The 22,427-nt window shown below is 38.8% G+C and overlaps 2 protein-coding genes across 2 annotated transcripts in view; one reads left to right on the top strand and one right to left on the bottom strand.

Moving 5' to 3' along the window:
* Positions 1-9,952, bottom strand: part of ube2na (ubiquitin-conjugating enzyme E2Na) — a 16,158-nt gene extending 6,206 nt beyond the window's left edge. Inside the window, exons 1-3 of the mRNA XM_083552007.1 lie at positions 9,795-9,952; positions 3,656-3,902; positions 168-308 (exon numbers count right to left, since the gene is read on the bottom strand). Coding sequence (XP_083408133.1) covers positions 168-308; positions 3,656-3,902; positions 9,795-9,824 — 418 coding nt within the window. The 5' untranslated portion in view covers positions 9,825-9,952. The remainder of the gene's footprint in view (positions 1-167; positions 309-3,655; positions 3,903-9,794) is intronic.
* Positions 9,953-15,363: 5,411 nt separating this feature from the next.
* On the top strand, positions 15,364-19,250 carry c1qtnf13 (C1q and TNF related 13). Its single transcript, XM_083552544.1, has 2 exons — positions 15,364-15,524; positions 17,712-19,250. The coding sequence occupies exons 1-2, from the start codon at positions 15,497-15,499 to the stop codon at positions 18,755-18,757; spliced, it is 1,074 nt and encodes a 357-aa protein (XP_083408670.1). The 5' UTR covers positions 15,364-15,496; the 3' UTR covers positions 18,758-19,250.
* The last annotated feature ends 3,177 nt before the right edge of the window (positions 19,251-22,427 follow it).

Below are 22,427 nucleotides of genomic sequence, written 5' to 3'. Positions count from 1 at the left end.
TTGGGTAATGACCCTAAAACCGATACTCTGTAAATCCCCATTGAGAACTTTTTTCAATTTGGATCCACTGCACCACAGCTGTGATGTTGCGCAAACTGAAATAATGAACACTATAAAATATTCAGCTGTTTATCACAAATCAAGTTGAATGTGGTCTTCACACCCACCTGTTTCTATGGCTTGAGCTTCGTTGGTCTTCCACTGCTCTGCAACATCGTTTGCTAGAGGATCATCAGGGTTGGGAGCACTTAGTAATGCCTGGATTGATAGCAGCACTGTGCGGATCTGCAAGGCGGGGGACCACTTATCTGGAATATAAATGATGGCAGAGGAAGAAAGAGGGATATAAAAGGAGGGTAAGAGGATGATGAGGAAAGCAGTGACCAGCAATCTAACCATATGTTTACATTCTATTAATGCAGAAGACAAAGAGCACTGGATAGAGGTGTAGTGCTCTCCAAGAGATTACTAGTATGACTGGAGAGGCTTTTGACATTTGTGAACGATTATTATAAAAGCCAGTTACTCTGTTCTAAAGGCTGGGGAAGACTATTGAGAAATACAGGCTCACTTTTTCACACTGGGAGTCTCAGCAATTCAGCACCAAATCTCTCAGACCTGAATCCTTAATCTCTAATGAAGAAGTTAATCCTAGGACTTTTGGATAAAACACTACCCTTGAGGTTATAGGAATTAATCAAAGGTTACACCGAGAAATAGGCCAGAATATAAACCAGAAAAAGAATCTGTGGGTGGCATTGTGCTTAGAATCAGCCTCATAATGAAACCGCATTATGGCCATGCAGAATAAATACACACTGCAAAAATCAGAACCAGATGCAATGCTTTTAATACAAAGTGCCAAACTGTGTAAGGGCACTCTTTCAGAAGAAACCTTACTGACTACTGAACTGACAAGAAACTGCATCAGAGGTAGAGTTGTTTCTCCAAGATTGTATACTAAAAAGATAAAAAAAGAAAAAACAAAAACAAAAAACACTGGCAACACAGTCTATCGTTTTTTCCCTGAACCCGAACCAATTTAGCAGCACCCAAATCCAAATGAACCAGAAAAGTATCCTGAAGCCTCCGCTTGCTCTCTCAGCAGCGCGTTCCTTACTGCGATCGCGCTCGAGTGTTGCTAAGCACAACATCTGTAAGCATTTCAGTGCTGAGTGAAAACAAGCTTCGCAGTTTTACGCAGTTTGGACCCGAGATTCGTTTTCTACTGCAGCCTAGGTGCACTCATCAACGCTGCAGTGATTAAACGGCCTGTTCTAATCAGTTTCGGTTCCTCAGGGAAATCGACATGCTTAAAAGGTTGAAATGTACTTAGGATGAGGCCTTAAAAAGCTTTAGTCACGCTAAATCTCATAGGAGTAAAACGTAGAAACGTCGCTCTCTGCATAACATTTCTTATCAGGGCCAATGCATATTTTAAGTCATCAATGTTAAAAACAACAACAAAAAAGGAACACAAATCCACCCTTTCCCCAAACACACATGATACTAGGTACTTTCAGTTCCTCCAGAAAAAGCAACATGTGTTCAGACAGGAGGGGATGTACAGCTGCCAGACTGCTAATGAGCGAGGCTGATGCACCACATTGAAATAAATAAGAAACAAATAACTAGAATCTGCTGAAAACAACAAGCAGGCATTTTATTATTTTTCTGATTATATAAATCCACATTATATTCTCCAAGGATCTAATATATAAACTTGTGCTGGCTTTTCATTTAACCGGTAAAGAGAGGGAAGTGTTTTCACAATGTATGCACAGTGAAATCCCATGCATCAGATTATTATATATTTTTTTTTTTTATCAGTAGAAAACAATAACGTACTGTATATCAGGGGTGTGAGAAAATATATACACGTATCACGATATTTAGTTTTAGTTTAGTTACTGTATCGATTTTCAAAAACACAATATCGATATTTAAAAGAAAGAAAGAAAAATCATGATTCACGGCAGCTGTTCGGTTTTGAGTTAATATCCTGACCGCTAGATAGATTGGCAGTCGTCTTATCTCTGAACTTACACAGTGACCGGAAGTACTAGAATAAGGGCACGCCACTAATGTTAGCATTAACATCGATCTATTTCCTGATTTACTAATCATGGGTATGACTTGCGCGATGACATTTTTGTTCTTTATTCTTTTTTTATGTGCGGGTTATTTTTAGGCAGGAAAATGTTAAAATGGCATTAAAAAATTTTTATCACAGAAACAACATGTGCTGTTCGTGGTTGGACTTATAACCAGAAGCTTCATTTGTCATTTCAATAGGACAAACTACTTTACTACGTTCAAATGCTTTTCTTCAATGTTTGTATATTTCATTTATGCATTTCCATTAATTATACACATTTAAATTAATTCTATATTCTAGGTATTATATCTTATAATCGCAACTAAACAAAATGTCTATTTTTTAAAACCAAAATTTCCCTACAATTTATTACAATGTATTATATTTTATATATTTTTTTTAATGCATGGTTGACAACTTGCTATCAGCATTTATCATTAAAACATATTGCTTCACCTTGCATACTTTTTTTTTTTTGCTGCATACAGAAAAACAACCCAGAATTTGTTAAAGGAGAAATCCTCCATGCATTCAACAAGCAGCCACTATAAGCTTTGAAATGTCTAAATAAAAAATAGTTCAACTCAATATCTGGCTTTTGCAATTAATTATTTTTTTTTTTTTTACACTTTTATACATAAATACCCTGAATTAGGGTTTTATATAGTTATAATCAGTGAAACATCTAATTGAAGAAAAAAAAAAGTGAATTAAATGAATTCTTAAACAATTGTCCGATTAATCGATTATCAAAACAATTGTTAGTTGCAGCCCAAGAAATAAACATAAATTCAAGTTCTCTAATCCTAAAAGCAATTAAAACAGGGCATACTAGTTATCATATTAATGTTTGTTTTCTTTTTAAGGACCACCCCAAGCAAATCTGAAGATTAATTTTACATACAGCTTAGAAAAATAGCTATTGGTCTTAAAAAAAATGTTTTATAAAAAAATAAAAGTAATTACAATAATCTATGCAGAATAAATTACCTAATATTTTTACACCCTAAAGATTTTTTGTAAGGTGGAAGGTGAATATGCATGTGATCTTGGAAGCACCACGTCTTCATTAGCCTTAATATTCTACCCAGCTGGTAAACTGCTTGCAAAACTGCTAATAGAAACGTCAGTCCCATCCAAGGCCAAGATTTCTGATGTATGAAATTACAGTAGCCAAGTCTTAATTGTTCTTTTCAGTCAACTGTCTAACTCTGGCCAAGCCTGTCAAATTACAAACGAACGTTTGGTAATTGATCTAAAACAGCACCCAGGTTCTATGGTTTCTGGTTACCAAGTCATCCTTTAATAATTTGCATACTGGATTGTGATCAAATCAAGAGGCCTACATTTACTTTACAGACGTACTGAGAGTAGCATAATAATACTGTATAGAGTAATTTCGGGTCAGGCCAGCTCTTTAACGCCGTCATATATTGCAGCCAGACACAAACCAATCTAGATTAATTTCAGAAATAAAATTTAAGGAGAGTTTACAAAAATCTTTAGGTCCTTTCAACATAAAAAAAAAAAAGCTATGTTTAAAAACAGGTTACTTACCTTTCAAGATATCTAGGCATATTCTCCCCAGCTTGTCGACGTTGGGATGATATATTTTGGTCATGAAGCGTACTTTTGGAGCTGCCATGGGGTATTCTTCAGGAAGAAATAGTTCAAGTTTAAAAGTCCCTCCCTCAAAGGGGGAGTCCTGAGGTCCGGCGATGACCACGTGGAAGTAGCGAGCATTCCCTTCATCGGGCTCTGCTTTGATACCTGGCACGGGCTCTGCCAACAAACGTTGAGTTTCCTAGACACACACACAACATGAGAGAGAGAGAGAGAGAGAGAGAGAGAGAGAGAGAGAGAGAGAGAGAGAGAGAGAGAGAGAGAGAGAGAGAGAGAGAGAACATAGCAGGTTGGAACAGAACTTGCTTACTGGCACCCTCAGCTAATTAAAAATTGGGCTAATTGGCACTTGCTGACTGTTTGCATTGATGTTACAACAGAGAAAAACCTGCTGATGCCACTCAGACGTTGGTGGCAAAAGTCACAGATAATAGTTTTTCTCCTGTTTCCCACACATGTGATGCAGAGCTGGAAGTGAAAACTTCACTAATGTTTTTTTTTTTTTGTTATTTAGTTTTCAGCAAAGGAATGTTTAGTGATTACAAAACATGTACAACCAACATTATGCAACTAGCTGACTGCAACCTTCCACAATCCGTGGTAACAATATGTTCTCACCATCAACTGTCTACGAGAAGAAAAAACCATTAATAATTTAAACTAATTAAATTAGGGCTCCATAAGTACAGGCTTTGATTCAATAAGCATCTTGCAATGTAATTAACTGACACCTAATTAATTAAATAATTCATATTACACCACAAGATAATCTTAGAAGGCATAGGGAAATAAACTTCACAAATACATTCCAAACAGCAGAAATGAACATTTATTGTCATGTCTCTATTTCATGAACAGAGACAAAACAGTACCAGTAAACTGGTCCCAAGACACTCTGTTTGATCAACGGGCAACTTTTGATGAGACGTGGTGATGACAACTCTAACCTTGGCAATGCCTTCAATAACTCTGACCAATATCCATCCTCCCCTTCAGCCTTGGTGTGTGGAAGTTTAGTTTTTTAATCTGTGATGCCCCTTAATCCAGAAAAGGACTTCAAAACACCAAATATCTTGCACTGCCTCCTTAAGAAATTTAAAGAATTATTCCAAATGCTCCTTCCATCACAAATCTTCGGAATGTTATGACAAGATTTCATTGAATTGAATACACAAAATATCTTGACGTTCCGATCCACCCCAAAGGTGTTCAATGGGGTTGACGTCAGAGCTCTGTACAGGCCACTGAAGTTCCTACACAGCAAACTCATTAAATCATGTCTTTTGGGACCTTACTTTGAGCACAAGGGCACACAGTCATGCTTGAACAGGAACGGGCCTTCCCTTTACCGTTGCCAGCATAATTTGGCAAAGGGGGAACATTATTGCATGGCGCAAACACTGGGGGAGGGGAAGACCCAGACCATTATCCTTCCTTAGGCAAGCTTTATTCTTGGCATCCACCACACCCAGATTTATCAACCAGGCAGCCAGAAAGTGATCGATCCATAGAACAAGATTCCACTGCTGAAGATCTCAGCAGCAGTGCTTTACACCACTCCAGCAGAAATGCAGCACTACTGGGAATGGAAGCCAATTTCATGAAGCACCTGATGCAAAGATCTGGTGCTGAGGTTGCTTCCAGAGGTTGTTTAGATGTGATGCAAGTGACACAAATGAGTGATGCAACAGAGACTGTTCGATTTTTATGCGCTACACACTTCAGCACCTGACTCGGGTTCAGTTTCACACTAATAGCACTGGAGTTGGCTGGGGCAGACCTAGCAGGGTGGAAATTTCACAAACGTGTGCCAAAGGTAGCATCCTATGACAGTGGTGCATTTTATGTCATTGAGCTCTTCAGTACGACACATTCTACTGCTAGCGGATGTCTATGGAAATTAAATGGCTGTGTGCTTAATTCTAAGAATAGATTTAAAATAGATTTCGTTTGAAAAGAAATTTCTAATTAATAACCTCAATGAGTGTTTTGGCCATATAGCAAAGCTTCTTTTCCTTCCAAAGTGTGCATGGAAACCTAGCATTCCAGGAAGAAACAAGGTTTTGGAGGAAGAATTGTTCAAAGCCATTTCAATTATTGAAATAGTTCTGGTGAAACATAAGCAGCTGGAACAACCAGAATCATGGCTTTAGCTCAATCTCTTACAAGTGCTTTATTCATGTGTAAAATACATTATGTACACATTTTTTTAAGAACTCATTTTAGAGACTGACATGTCACTGACAAGAAGATAATAGTGTCTTCATTAAAACAAAGCGCTCAACAGAACAAAGAATCTAAAGGCAGGCGAGGCACCCAGTCACAGAATACTGCTTTTTTTTATTCCCTGTGATTTGCGGCATCATTTCAGAGTGAAACAGATGTGCATCATTCTTCCTTGCGATTTATTTTTATTTTTTTATATGTAGGCACCTGACAGTCAGTCTGTCTAAAGATTAAACTCATAGTGGCTTCAACCTTCACAAAGCCCAAATCATAATTTTAGCTAATAATGCACAGAGGTGTGTTTCCGTATGAGCTGTGGGTCGTGTTTGTGGTGCGCTCATCCAACCACAACGCAACAAAATGCAACTGCTGCTCCAATAGTACTTTGGTTAAGAGCTGAATTTTAGAAATTGCCCATGTGGGAAGTGGCGGCTCAATGGGTAAGACGTTGAACTTGTGGTCAAAAAGCTGCAAGTTCTGATTGGAACTGAAATCGCAAAAGTATCAAGCTCCCACTCCTAGGCCCTTGAGCAAGGCCCTTAACTGCTTGTTGGTATACATGCTTATGTGTGTCGCTCTGGATAAGGGTGTCTGCCAAATGCCATTAATGTAAAGGAACTTAGTTACTGTGCAATCCCTGACATTAGTAAATCATGACCTTCATAACTCCAGAACCCTCTGAAAACTTTTAATGGCTTGATTGCATTTAGTGGCATTTTAGTTTTTAATTAAAAGGCAGGTCAACAACCAGCTGTCTTTTTTTATTGAAACTGGCAAAGTCCTCTCTGTGATCACAGGATAAACGGATATGATGATTGCAACCTAGTGAATTAGTAACTGCGCTGACTGAAGAATGACCCGTGATCAATCACTTTAACAAGCATGGAACCAAAATAATCATCAGAATGTTTTATTCATCCAAAAAACTAAAAAAAAAAAAAAACCCTCTATTTGCAAGCCTTTAGCAAGCGATTTATTTCCCTGGATTTTTCAATCTTGATTTGCTCCAACTGGTCTGTTTACAAAGCTATCTGCTGCACTACATGAGTGAACAGACATGTCTACATGCTGGACCGGATGCACTTGAAGTCAGAATTTTATTTCACTTTATAGCCAAAGGTATGTGGACACCTAATCCTCACTCCCATATCTGCATGTTGAACATTCCAGTCTAGATTTGTTCCTCCATGGTTGCTATGGGAACTGCCATTCTTCTGAGAAGTCTTACTACTAGATTTTCAAGCAAGGAGAGTTGTGCTCATCCAACCACAATGAGATCAGGCACTGGTGTTGTGAAAAGGGAAATATTGTGCACAGAAAGATTTCCTGTCTGGTGCTGGACTTCATTCCCTTCATATGGCAAACCATCTCTTCATGGAGTTTGCACTGAATTCAGGGGCTTTATCATTTTAGAACAATTTTCAGCCTCTTAGTACTACTGAAATCCTGAAGTTACAGAACAAATACATTCTATACAATTGTGTGTTTTCAACCATGTGCAAGTAATTTGGTAAATACCCACATATGGCTGTGATGGTGTGAGGGACACCTAATTGTGGCTATGCATCAACCTTTGCATCAGTCTGTGAAGCACAACCACAGGGTCTGCAACTTACATTTGGTTACTGTGGTAGCAATCACAACCCACCCAAACCAAAATCATTATGTTTATTATTAGATCCTCAGAGCTATTAGTCTTTGAAGGTTACATGCACTGAATGAGTATAATCCAAATCCCAAAATAATAAATCCCTATAAATAATCCTGCAACCAATTTTGATGTCAAATAAATTTAATTTAATTAAAAGCCAGAATGCTGCACATTTAAAGAACAGAACATTTGGACTTTGTATTAAAAAAAAAAAAAACCCTGAGCTTAGCCAGGATACAGAGATACATTCTGAAACCCAGGAGACACAGTAGCCATTAATGTAAGAGTGAGTCAAGATAACCTTCAGGGCCTTTACTAGCACACACACACAGAGTATCTGATCACACCTGTGGAATGTGCAAAGCTCAAGACGTGACACATCTGAGGTTGCACGACTTGACTAAGCGCTCTCAATATTACTACCTATGCTCGACGACTATGCATTTTTGAAGATCGTCGTAATAACCCCGGAGCAGAAGTCCGCTTATTGCGAAGAAAAACAAAACACTGACGTCAATCTAAAGAAGTGACAAACGTGACGAGTCCAATTATTGTGCGGAGTAATTCTGACACCTTTTGTATTAAAGCAAGGCTGGGACTCATCGAGAGTATGAAAATATGCACCACTTTGGTTTCAGTATCGTTTCAACTGACGCAAAATTTCACAGAAAGAACCACCACATTCCTGAAATGTCTGGAGCCTTCTCATATACATAAACGGACAAATCCCAGTCTCCCATCTGAAGAGCAGCGCCTGGGCCAACCTCATGGTGATGCGTGCTGCATACACAACATCCGATTCCTCAGACTGCATGAGTGTGGCTTTTGTGGTCCAACTCCAGGGCCAGCAAACACTCCTGCTAGAACATTCATCAGGACACGCATGCCTAATGAACCGCTGATGCAGATCACCTTCATGTCTGCTTTTGGGGTGGCATCTTCATTATTATTTGATTTTCTCTCCCATGATCTGAGCCAAGGGTGACATCATCGTTCATTAAAAAGAGCCCCTAACCCATGAAAGGTGTGAAAGAGTGTCAAAGAATAAAAAAATGACGCCTTTTAAAAGGGTGGATCAGAGATTGGCAGTGTATTCATGGTTGGAGGAAAACCTTGACCGATCGAAGCTTTGGGCTACGCCTTTCGTTGGGAAAAAAAGCCAGTCATTCAGATTTCCATGACTCACAGTAATGACAGTGGGGCCTCTCTGGGGTGTATGTGCTCCCAATATTAGTTTAGAATCTAATACTGGAAAATAAGGCTCTACTGACTAAAATAGGACCCGAATCCGATTTTTTTTTTCTCCGAAATCCAGCCATCGCATTGCATCGCTTCGGGGTTTGACCGCAAGAAGCCAGCTAAGCTGCGTAGCTCTTATACCTGATTCCCCATACCTCTCAAAACCCCCCAAACAACAAACCCGAGACAATCCCCCCCCCCGTAAACTGATCTGATCTCCCGGTGCATCAGCCGCGTCATAACCCACCTCTAGAAACGCGTTTCGCCGGTAATCACGCAGCTAGCAAAGGCCTAGCACGAAAAATACCAGAGGAACAAAACCTTTCACTTCAGCGAGCTACACGATCTCCATATCCTCATTACAAGGCAGAATACAACTCTGTGTGCTGACAAAGGCTGTGAAAGGAAACAGAAACAGGGCCAGTGCACGCTAATCGGTAGGATAGGGGTGAATTGTGGATGTCCAAACCCCGCTGTCTGGCCCAATATCGCAGCGGAAACCTGAAGCTCAGCGCTAGCATATCGCGCCCTGCCTATCGCCGTTCAATCAATGAATGGCAGTGGGGATGACTAGCCACCTAGCGCGCTAGTCTGCTAGTCCGTTCGTTAGCATTTCCCTCGCGCTGATACACGGCGGGACGAGGGCCTTTCGCCCCTGAATTTCAATCGCACTTTTGGGGGGAGAACAGTTATGCACCACGAGCAGGAACAGGCCACCCGCCATTTTTTCTTCGTTGCCTCTAATACAGTGTATTTTTAACCCACCCATATAAGAGCGAAGACCGAAACGGAAGTCGCTAACTGGCGCTTAGCCTAGCCTAGCCTAGCGACAGCAGCAAAAAAAATAACCGGTTTCTGCTTTTGTGCACGTCACAGTGCGCGCTGTACGGAAGCGTCCCGGTGAAGAAACCGGGGCCGCGCAAGTGTCCTGTGCAGTGTGGCTCGCCTCACGGTTACCTTGATAATCCTGCGGGGCAATCCTGCCATGTTGTCTCGAATGCGGTTTTAGCTTCGACTTTCAGTGCCTCTTCCTCGCAGAGACGCAGCGCTCACGCCTTCAGCGCCTTGCGTCACGTCCCCCCTCCCTTGCGCCCAAACCGCAAGGAAAACATCATGGGAAGTGTAGTTTTTCCACAACAAATAGACTCGCCGCCATTTTCCACAACCTGCTCCTGGATTGCAGATTCAGACAGCTGCACACTCAGAAATCCCTAGTGGTTTGGGTTAGGCATCTTATTTCCCCTTAAATTAGTTAATCATTGATTTTAAAATAGGCAATTAAAATAAAACAAAAGGATCTGCAAAAGTGTTTGGAAGTGTCCTTAAACATATCCTGATGTTCATTAGGACACATACTAAGAACACCATCAGTATAAAACACTTTTGGAAAAAAATATAGCTAAAAAAGAGCATTTTTAACAGTTCTTATTTAAATAATGCTGGAAGAGGTAGAGAGTCAAGTCAAGGATGCTTTTATTGTCATTCCAAACATATACAGTAGAGCACACAAATACAGTAGGACCCACCGATCAGTACAGAAAACAGTGTTAGTGCAGATAATTTGTCCAAAGCATTCATTAGCTTGTATAGACATTTTGTACAAACCATTTACAAGTGTGTGTGTGTGTGTGTGTGTGTGTGTGTGTGTGTGTGTGTGTGTGTGTGTGTGTGTGTATGACTCCTGTATTGAGTATTTGAATGGCTTGCGGAAAGAAACTGTTACACAGTCTGGCTGCAATGGCCCAAATATTTGGTACCTATTTCCAGATGGTAAGAAAGTGAAGAGTGGGTGTGAGGGGTGTGCGTGATTAGCTACAATGCTGTGCAGCGTGTTATGTAAATGTCCATGATAGACAGAAGAGAAACAGAGACAATCTGAATCAGTGCATTTCCCAAACCAGCAGTGCAGCTGATCAGGATGCCTTCGATGGTCCCACTGTAGAATGTTCTCAAGAACTAAAGATGCTGCTGGCCTTTTTATGTTATAGAGCTATTATTGACAATCTCCATGGAAAAGCCATTGATGTTCAAAAGGGAGTGGTCGTTGACAAGTCATTGGCTTTGCACCAGTCCATTAACCTCTGCATTTAATCTCTGTATGCTGATTACTCATTTTTGCTGACGAGACCCACAACAGTTGTAACTTAGTTGAACTAGATGATTTGATTCAAACTGGGCGTTGCTACACAGTCAAGAGTCAGCAGTGTGAACAGCAGGGGATTGAGCACATATCCCTTTGGCATGTCTTCCTTGTACTCTAAGAGACGGTGGGACCAATCGAGCAGTAGCTAAAATTTGGTGGGAGCATTCTGTGGGGTCGAGGGGTGCAAGCATAGGTGAGGATCAGTGTTTTAAATTGGATGCAGGCAGCTACAGAAAGCTAGTAGAGGAAGCGTAGCAATGGGAAAATTTAGGGGGACCTAGAAAAGTTGCAAACAGTTGTGCAGCTGCATTCTGGTTTACTCAGAGGATTAATTTTGTTCAGATGCAGACCTGCCATTAGCGATTTGCAGTAGTCTAGTCTTGACATGATGAGGGACTGAAGAAGCACCTGAGTGGCCCGTGTGGATAGTAACGAATTATTTTCCTGATGTTGTAAAAGAAAAATGAACATAAGCATGTCAGATTAGCAATGTGTGAAGGAGGGGTAGACTTTAAAGATAACATAAACCTTATTGACAGAAATGTTTTATATTCAATATTTAACAGCAACATTTAGCTATCAGCACCCTGAGGATTCTGACAATAATTAGGAGACTACAAACTAGGGGTCTAAAAAAAATATATATATATATATATATATATATATATATATATATATATATATATATATATATAAAAAGGTGTAAAAAATATATATATTTTTTATTTTATCTTTTTGAAAATAATAAAATAAAGGGTTTGCATTTGCTCATTAAAAACCGAGGAGCTCAAGTTTCGTACCGTGATGTTGAATGAATCAGGCCTTTAACCATTATTCTTTGCATGCCACAGACAGGTACCACTAGATCCATTCCTAATCCATTGTCCTCTGCCAATGTGTGATGTAGAAGTCAGGCAAGCAAAAGTAGTCTCCCTGCTCCACCTGCTTCCTCCTCCCTAACTGCTGAAGACTTTGCCTCCTTCTATGACAAGAAGATTGAAGAAATCTATTAAACCTTCTTTTTCTCTTCCCTCTTGATTTAATCCCTTTAATTAGGCTTCAGACCATCTCACAAAACCTCCTAGCATTCATCTCCACGATTTTGCACCTTTTGCATCTGGCCATGTGCCAACGACCTTCAAGCGAGCAAGGGTTATTTCCATCTTAAAGAAACCTGCTCTGAATGCATCAGACATCAACAACTACAGACCTGTATCACTTCTCTTCTTTCTTTCTAAAACTCTGGAATGCACAGGTTTTAACCAAATGTCTAGCTCTCATTGAACAACCGCCATGATCCAAACCAGGCTGGCTTCAAAGTGGCACATTCCACAGAGACGGCCCTCTTGGAATGTCACTAAGAAACTACATGCTGCTTGATCAGCCAAGCTGTCATCTGTACTCACCCTTCTCAACCTTTTAGAAGTATTCGACACAGTCATCCATAAAATTCACTTGTTTACCCTCAAGTAACATGGAGGGGGTCTACATCTGCCCCAGGCAGACTTATCACTGGTGTCCCACAAGGCCCAGTACTTGCTCCCCTACTTTTCTCTCTCTATACCCACTCTCTTGGTGAAGTCATACCCCAACAAAACAAACTGCTGATCATCCCAGGTGTTTGATCTCCAGGTCAGAATCTTAGAATAACTCTTCATAACTCTCTACTCTTCCATTCAGCCACCACTCGCAACCTTGGGGTAACTATGGACAATCAACTGTGCTTCTCCTCAAATGTTACTAATGTGGTTCATTCTTGTCAGTTCCTTCCCTACAACATGCAAATGATTCAATCATTTCAGTCCACAAAGGCTGCTCAAATGCTTGTTTTGTCTCTTGTAATTTCGAGATTGGACTTCTGCAACTCTCTGCTGGCAGAGAACCGTTGAACGCTATTTGTCCACTGCAAATGATCCAAAAGGCAGCTGCATGACTTGTCTTCAACCTGCCTAAGTTCTCCCACACCACCCCAATGCTGCACTTCCTCCACTGGCTTCCGGTAGCTGCACGTATCAGATTCAAAACACTGATGCTTGCATACAAAGCCAAAAATTGACCTTCTTACCTCAGTGACCTCGATCACTACTCGACTGGTACCACCTTCTCTCAGGGTAAGAGTTAAGTATACTTTAAGGCTCTTGTCTGAAGCTGGTGGAATGAACTTCCCAAAGATGTCCAAACAGCAGACTCCCTGGCTATCTTCAAATGACAACCCACCTCTTCCTGAAACACCTAAACTAACACTTTCCAGGTTTGCTCTGTTAAAAAAAAATCCGCTGGGTTGTAGACTGATTTATATAAAATTTGTAATCTAGCATACCAGTATAGATTTATAAATTGATACGTAATGCACTTTTGTACGCTGCTCTGGATAAGGGCTTCTGCTAAATGGCACAAATGTAAATGTAAATGTAGTCCTTGCATAGGGAATTGTAATTTTCTATACAAAAATGCATAAAAATGAGCATGTTTGCATAAATAAATAATTGCGTGTTATTATAAGAATACACACATTGCCCTAAACTCGTAAATGATAAAAAGACTTGGGCAATTTGCACACAACATGAACTAGGCAATCAGAAATGTGAACATGAAATCAAAACTTAATGAAGAAACCAAAAAGACATGAACATGGAACAGGAAAAAAGGCTGGGTTCTCGCTAAACTAAACAAGTTACTTTGCGCCGTCATGGGGAACACAGGGGAAACGAAGACAACTAATGCCCCTTAAAACGAGAACCAATGATCAAACAGGAGTGGATGCATTACACGAATGCAAACAAAACACGAAAAACAAAATAATGCATAAAAATGGTATAGAGGAAGCAGATGGCACTTTCAGTGGGCACTCACTTTGCGTTGCTTTAAGTTGGGGGTTGCCTCATTGCTTTGATATAAGACAAGTAGCACTCCATAGAGTTTTATATGAAAATAATCAATATTGGTGTGGTAACCATTTTGTATTGTTTATTAACCCCATGGTCTGTCATTAACAGTGGTGGACGAAGTAGACACGTCCCACTTAATGAAGATGGTGGACCTTTAAAGACGTAGATGTCGACCCTGCAAACATCCCGAACCATCTAAAAACGTACCGGCGCCATTTGGATCCCACTTCTTGTGGAGTTTGGACATTAGACCTCTTTGAGTGTTTAAAGGCTCTGGCATGGAGAAGCTGATGTTGGATGATGATCGCAAATGTTGAGCCATTTTATGAGTTGTTCAGTAGCTCCTGGTTCCATAATCTCAAATGACTGTATAAGATTGTAGGAGGGGCATTACCCATAATCACACATTCCAGTGCTCACGAAATTAGTTTTCACTCTCCATTGTTTAGTTCTCACTCTCCGGTGTACTCTATTGTTTAAAGATTTATAATCACACTCTTGATATCACCCAAATGAGGATGGGTTCCCCTTTTAAATTTTGGTTCCTCTCAAGGTTTTTTCCTCATAGCATCTAAGAAAGTTTTTCCTTGCCACATTTGCCACAGCTTTTCATCAGGGATAAATACACATCGTTTACCTTAACTGTGTTTAAATTCTGTAAAGCTGCTTTGAGACAATGTCTGTTGTGAAAAGTGCTATGGTAATAAACTTGACTTGACTTGACGAACCATATCCTTGAGTTAAAGTAGAGATACAGTAGGTAAAATATTTCTTCAGTAAAAGCAAATGTGCTCCCTTTAAATGATCACTTGAGTAAAAGTACAAAAGTATTTTCCTTCATATGCACTTAAGTATCCAAAATATATCGATTTATTATGGCTTTAATGTTCCTAAAATCATTTTTGTCACAAGAATTTTACTTAATCAACTCAGTTTTTGTGAAAAGTACACTCTAATGTTACTCTTAGCACACCGATCTATATTAGATTGATATTAATTTATCAAACACTGATTGATATTTATTTAAATTATCTTGAGCCCAAAACCTTTTCAACTACTTAAAAAAATCACGAAAATAAGGCCACAGGTGTTAGAGTTAGGCAAGTTCGAGTCAGGAGTTTCTTACATAATTTATTATTTTCAAAATGTTCTCCTTTCTGTTGAAGTGACGCTAAACTGTATAATGCTAAGTAGATACCACCAAGCCGCAATCAAAAGAAGTCCAAAACAAAGCACACGCTTTACCCTGATTGGTGGCTTGCTGTGTACCGGTTAAGTTTTTATCCACTCATAAATAAAACTGATTTTGCAAAATGTAGTTGAGTAGAAAGCAAGATATTTCACATTGAAATGTAGTAAAGTTAAAGTACAGATATACCAAAGTACAGATATGCAAAATACAGTAAAATACAAATACGAAAAGTAGAAAAAACCTACTTAAGTAGAGTAACGAATTACATTTATTTTGTTACTGTCCACCACTGGTCATGAGGAATTCTTTGTGTACAGTATGGCATCCTATTTTGTCCACAATGGCCTTCCATAACTGTTAGCTAAGGCAGAGTTTGAGTTGTTCACCAGTTTAGTGCCAGAAGGTGAGAGTGGAGGAAGAATAAAGCTCATGAGACATGACCTCCATTCAACAGTTTAGTACAGGTATGTACAGCTACATTAATACTACTGATAAAGATTACATATTTTTTTTGGTATGTGTTAGTTGTTTTCAACGCTTTTTGGTAGTGAAGTTTATTTGATATTAAAATAACAGTAGATGTTCTGTTTGGTTCATACTAATTTTTGAAAAAAAAAAAAAGTTTTGTTGAGTAAGTGTATGAGTCTGTGCATATGTGCATGGTGTGAATAGTGATCCACCCAGGGTGTATTTCAGCATCTCGTCCAGTGTTCCTAGGATAGGCTTTGAATTCCCTGTTGTGTAATTATAATCTACCAAATTATTGTCTATTTTTGTCACATTTTTTTTTTTACCTCCAAACCACTTTGTCAATGCAACACAAATTATAAACATTTTAAAATATTTGTCATTAAAGAAACATATTATCAGTCTTAGCTTTCTTTATAATCAAACACAAGATTGATTAAACTAATGATTAATGATTGGCCCTCTTGATTATCTTTTGACATTTTTTATTTTTTTTTTACTGAGCCTTAGTACATAAACTTTGTATATCACTCTGGATCTTTGCTTGATAATCCTTGGTCACGTAATCTTTCCTACGCTGCCTCATTTAAATACGCTTTTTGTTTTCGGATACAGGGGAACTAAGCCAGTGTCTAATCTTCAGCCTTTTCCCTCAGTGCACAGACAATACCAGAGTGAACAGACAATATCAGCAGCATTATAGCGCCTACTGCTTCCAGTGAGCACTTGACAGGAAAGAGGGAATTCATTATGACAAGGCTAAACCAGACTTCCTAACTTGCTCATATGGCATTTCAACATTACACAATAAGTGATAACAAGTGGGCCTCATGGCCGTGGTGTTCACTTTTCCGTTAATTAAACCTTTGTAAAATCAGTAAAATCAGTGAAACTATTGCTTGACCTGATTAAAACCAAAGTCCAGTATTTTCCATTTACATGATCTCTTACAACCTCATTTGATATGTCAACTCATCTTCGCTGAGATTATAAGTCATGCATCAAAGATGTAGGATATAAAGTGATATTTCAAATCAAAATTTAGAAATTAAAAACAGTTTTATTGGCCAAGTATGCCTGAGCATAAAGAAGTTTGTTTCCAGTTTATAGCAAACCAACAGTGCACTTTTAACATACAGGCACTGCACTGCAGCGCTAGACTGAACAAGGCATAAACCTGACAATACATAACCTGGATAGAAATATTACAACTAAATGACCAAACAGAAGACAGTTCACACTGGCCCATGACAGTGCAGTGATTGTCTAGTTGGTTAAAGAATATTGCAAAATATAGTATACAATAGAAACACAACGAAACACAACTGAATCACCAAACACAGAAGACAGTACACATTGGTCCATGGCGGAAAATGCCTTATAGTGCAGTGACTGACCAGTTAGTTAAAGAAAGATATTGTACATTGGTATGCTAGTGAAAGTGATGTTAATATAATGCAAAAAACTAATCTTAATTTAAAAATATTTATAACAAAATAGTAATACCCCTACAATATATGGACAAAAGTTTGTGACTAAAAGACCTGAGGATAAAATTGATATGTGGGCTTTTTAAACATCCCATTCCAAATTTAGTCCCATCTGCTGTTATAATGAGCTCTAATCTTCTGGGAACCTCTACTCTTCACACTCCAAAATCCACAAGATTTTGGAGTGTGCATGTGGAGATTCAGCCACAAGGGCGTGAGTAAAGTCAGGCTCTGATGTAGGGTTAGGAGGCATTGGGGTGCAGTCAGCATTCCATTTCATCTCAGTGGTTTTTAATAGAGTTGAGTTCAGCGCTTTAGAACAGGCCACTCAAGATATTTTAATCCACCCCATGTAAACCATATTTTTATAGAGCTGGCTTTGTGCACAGGGGCATTGTAATGCTGGAACACGCTTTGGTCTCATATTGAAAGCAGAAGGGAAAAATAATGCTACCACATCCCGACACATCCTATGCAGTTGTGTGCCTCCAACTTTGTAACTGTTCTTTGGAAAGAACCAAATATGGCTGGAAAATGTATCTGTCCCAATACTTTGACCTTGTAGTGTATGCAAAAAAAAAACCCACTCTAAAATCTTACTACATTATTTTTGTAAACAAATTTTCATGCAGTAGACTGCAAATATTTGGCTACAGGTACATTTACATTCAACTTTTATGTTTCTATTTTTAGGTTTGTTCTGGAACTTGTCCAGAAATGTGTTCTGTCAAACAGTCTTGTTCATCACCTGTGTCAGCCCTTTCCATATTTTTCCCATGATGCCCAGTTTGCGTTCGGCTTTCTCTGCCACGCGCAGCACCAGCGTGCTGGGTGGCCTTCAGAGTGTCGTGACATTTGACCGCTTGCTTGTCAATGTGGGTGGCGACTTCAACCCGGACACAGGTCTCTTTCGTTGCCGAATCCCTGGCGCTTATTACTTCACACTGACAGTAGGAAAATTCCCAAAGAAGTTGCTGTCTGTGATGCTGGTAAAGAACAAACAGGAAGTACACTCTATTGCTTATAATGAGTACAGGAATCGAGGCCGGAAGGTGCAGAGCCAAAGTGCCATGATTAACCTGTCACCCATGGACACAGTATGGCTGCAGGTGCAGCAGAACCCAGACTATGCCCTTTACAGCAATGTTGCTCCCTATATTACTTTCTCTGGCTATCTAGTATACCCAGAGCATACATCCTCTATGGGATACCTAAACAACCATATTGTCCCTGAGTGCCTGTATTCTGGAGACCCCAGATATAGCTGGAGAGAAACCTCTGAGTATCTCAGGTCTGCATTTTCAGTTGCCAGGACATCCTCGTTGTTGGGAAAAAGCAAAAAACACAACAAAATGGAGGCGCTCACATTTGATGTGGAGTATGTTAACATTGGTGACCATTTCAACAAATCAGCTGGCCATTTCACTTGCCGAGTTCCAGGCGTGTACTTCTTTGCATTCACGGTGGGGAAGCACCCACGGCGTGCTGTCTCAGTCAAATTAATGAAAGGAGCAGGCGAGGTGCAGGCCATGGTGTTTGACGAGGACCCGTCACGAAAAAGAGAGATGCAGAGCCAGAGTTTATTATTAGTACTGAACCAAGGAGACATAGTTTGGCTTTACAGCCAGCAAGACGAGCGCTATGCTGTTTACAGCAACCAGGGACGCTACACAACCTTCACAGGGTTTCTTGTGTACCCCGAGTCTGATTTCATGAACAAGGAAAGAACTTGCCATTAAAGGCCAGACCTCTTAAATAAGCCATTATTATATTTACTAACACCATGTATACATTATTTACAACTCTGAATGTTATTAATCCACAATGACTTTAGATCATAGTATTTTCTCTGAGTTCTTTAAAATTAGTTTATAGTTTTGTTTGCCACCATTTATTTGAAATTAACTTGTTTTTCTTTAAGGAGAGTGATGTTAAACATTTGACAGGCAGACGAGAATACAGCTTAAGGGATAAATACTAAAACAATAAGAAACACTTAAATGTGAATTTAAGGTGGTGTTTAAATAAACTGATCAATAAAAGTCTTCTGATGTGTTTAAAAATTTACAGTGATACAGGACTAGAATGTCCTTTAGCTTATATGGTTTTAGTCTTGAGCTCTAATATCAAAGTAGATCAAAATTGCCTTACAATCAGTAGTTGGGATTTATGCATAAAGACATTTTCATCTCTGTCCCAGACTAAATAGTAGTTGTTAAAACGATAACGTTTTTTTTTTTTTTTTTTTTTTTACAAAAGTCATAATATTCTTTTTAAAGCAAGTCACTTACAAGAATAGTTTTTTAAAATATAAATTAATATGTAAATGATTTGTGTGAATTCTGTACAACATACTACTGCCTTAAAATGTGTTACACAACAAAAATGTTTTGTACATTCCACACAACACACAATTGTAATGTGATATTCCACTCCAATGAAATTGTATTTAATTGTAATGGTCCATGCAATTCTATTGAATGTAAAATACGTAAAAAAAAAAACCATACAAATAAAATACAGTGAACTGTAAAAATTGTGCATATTTATTTGTTTGTTTGTTTTTCAATTTTGTTTTAAAAATTCTATCTATCTATCTATCTATCTATCTATCTATCTATCTATCTATCTATCTATCTATCTATCTATCTATCTATCTATCTATCTATCTATCTATCTATCTATCGTTTTCTGGATAAATAGGTTATGTATGGTTAAGCATTGTAAAAGAATCATAAGTAAGTAAGAGGCAAAGCAAAGCTCAGGAGAAACATCAGTGTTATTGGATCGACTGAAAAGGTCATATATGGAAAACGTTTTGGTAACTGGCTTTCCAGTGGTTTGGAAAAACATGACCATTGACCATCACCCAATGAGCATTGCAGATGTAGAACACAATAATCCCATAATCTAACTTCATTATAACAAAAACTCACATTTAAATTTTGTTTAGGATGTTGTATCATGTCACCTCTTTTCTAAGGCTGTTGAGCTCTTCTGAGGCATTTTCCTGTTGCTTTTTGTTATATTTAAGTGGTTCTTAATATTACTTCTCCAGCTTGTTCCAAAACTCAGACTATGTCAGGAGAACTTATGACAAATGTCAGGAGAAAATATGTGGAATAAGGTCAAATAAATATAATAAATCTGAACCTTTTTAGAGACTGAAAAGATAGATTATACCTCTGAGAATGTGGCCTTTGCATGAGATTATGTAGCTGAAAGTCATGAGATTTTACTTGCAGGTCTTCAATCCAGTCTATATTTATCAGTTAACAAAGCATTAGAAAACACGATTATTAACCATTATAGTTCTCATTATTTCATAGATTATACTGTATATATTCATTTAAAATGTAAAAGCCATGCAGAACACTTTCTCACTTCAAAAGCTGACTTTCTCACTTCAATAAACTTTCCAAAGTCGAAATGATGAAAAGACAGAATTAATGTGTAATTATAGATTTGCTAGAGTGAGATATTCTGTGTTTTCCTAGTTGTGAACCTTGTTGGATATTAAAATAAGCAATTAGTGTACTAAAAATGTCAGGATTATAACAACACACATTTAGAGCAGAAATAGAATGTGGTGGTAAGTCAGAATCCAGTGGTTAGCCAGAATTAGCGAGGAAAAAAATTGGCTTGGAGAAAACAACTCTTCTGTCAAAGAAGGTGAATATAAACAAAATCAAATATGTAACCAATATACTGATATAACATGGAAGGTTACAAATAATAAAAAAAATTATCATTTTGTTATAATAAATGTTGTTAACAACAAATGCGTTAAAGGGATAGCCGACTCGTGCCAGCACGAAGTGTGTGCCAACACGAAGAAGGTACGGCGCCACCTGAAACGTTAGAAGACTAGTTTCTGCCACCAGAGAGAAGCAGAGAGCACCTACCTAAATACATTAGTGAAAATCAGCTCCACCGTACTGCAGGCTCATCAAACATTTAGTCAGTCAACATTGCTATGTCCTGGTGTTTCAATATATTGGACATAAATACCGATACCCACCCACACACACCCACACACACACACACACACACACACACACACACACACACACACCCATCCACTTTATTATGGACATCTGTACACCTGCACAATCAGCCAGTCCTGTGCTTGGAGTATACAATGCAAAGAAATCATGCTGACACATGTCAAAAGCATCGTTTAATATTCACATCAAAAATCAACATGAAGAATGTATGTGATATCAGTGACTTTGATCTTGGCATGAATATTGGGAACAGATGGGTTGGTTTGAGTATTTCAGAAACTGCTGATCATCAAGAAATTTTACACACAACAGTCTGTTGGGGAACCAGAAACATTCTGTGTGTATACATTTATACAGGTAGACCCCACTTGCGACGTAGATAGTGGCTGAAAAAACGGTCAGGTCGTAAATCGAGAAGAGTGACTACTCTATGATGCGTTCCGACACAGACGAGAAGAGACACTGTAAACACATTTACTCACCATAATATGGAATATTTTTGGGCATACAGAAGCTCCTCAAGAGAAATTACTTTTCTCTGCTTCTTTTCTCCCCCAGCAGATGGATAATTTATCTCAGAAAAGTTGAGTGGTCGTAGGTCTGAGTGGTCTGACTGTACACAAATAGATCCCGGTATTTATTTTAATATTTCTTTGACAGGTAACACTTATTGCAATGTCCTTTTGATAGGATAATATTATCGGAACTACCAGGTTCCAATAAATGTTCAGGATGGTTTAAGGAATGTGACAAGGAGTATTGATTTGGCTACTAAATTCACCAGCCCTCTGTTCAATTGTCTGTTCACACAGAAAAATCAAGGTACAGGAATATACCTAAAAGTGTACAAATGCTTTGTCGCTCTATCTGTACACTAGCAGGGTACAGCAATGTTCCTCTGAACATTAGTAAGAACTGATTTTTGTACCTTTCAATTAAAACAAAGGTCCACAGTTGTCAACTTAACAACCCTTTCCTGTACCTTGCAGGGTACTTTTTCGTGGCAAATGTAACTTTAGGTACAGAAACAATACCTCTGTTTCTCAGTGTTTGTGGGATGTGCTGGATAAACATGTTCACTTGAGGCCGTATTTTACAACTTATACAATTAGAACTTATTCCCACTGCCATTAGAGACTACTGCAACAACTCTGCAACAATATTAAAGTAGCTGGTCACACACTAGTAACTAGTGTTACTATTTCATAGTAACATCTACATGAATACCAGGGCCCAAGGTTTCCAACATTGCCCGGAGTTTCACACTGCAACCATCGACAGTTGATAGAATTCCTCACACCATGTGATTTCCTGCAAAACCAAGTATGCATCTGCAGTCATTTAGTTTGCAGTTGCTGTCTTGTCTGCTTTCTGCCTCCTAAGTACTGAGTGATTTCTACTG

This window comes from Silurus aristotelis (genome assembly GCF_946808225.1).
Source record: "Silurus aristotelis genome assembly, chromosome: 10".
In the NCBI taxonomy this organism is placed as follows: domain Eukaryota; kingdom Metazoa; phylum Chordata; class Actinopteri; order Siluriformes; family Siluridae; genus Silurus; species Silurus aristotelis.
Note: the sequence above shows the minus strand (reverse complement) of the source record. Positions and strands in the feature narration are given on the sequence as shown.

What these genes read in the sequence shown, in the direction of transcription:
- c1qtnf13 (XM_083552544.1), top strand. Translation starts at nt 15,497, where the DNA reads ATGACCTCCATTCAACAGTTTAGTACAG. An exon ending in CATTCAACAGTTTAGTACAG is followed by an intron (nt 15,525 to 17,711) that starts GTATGTACAGCT and finishes TTCTATTTTTAG; the next exon opens with GTTTGTTCTGGAACTTGTCC.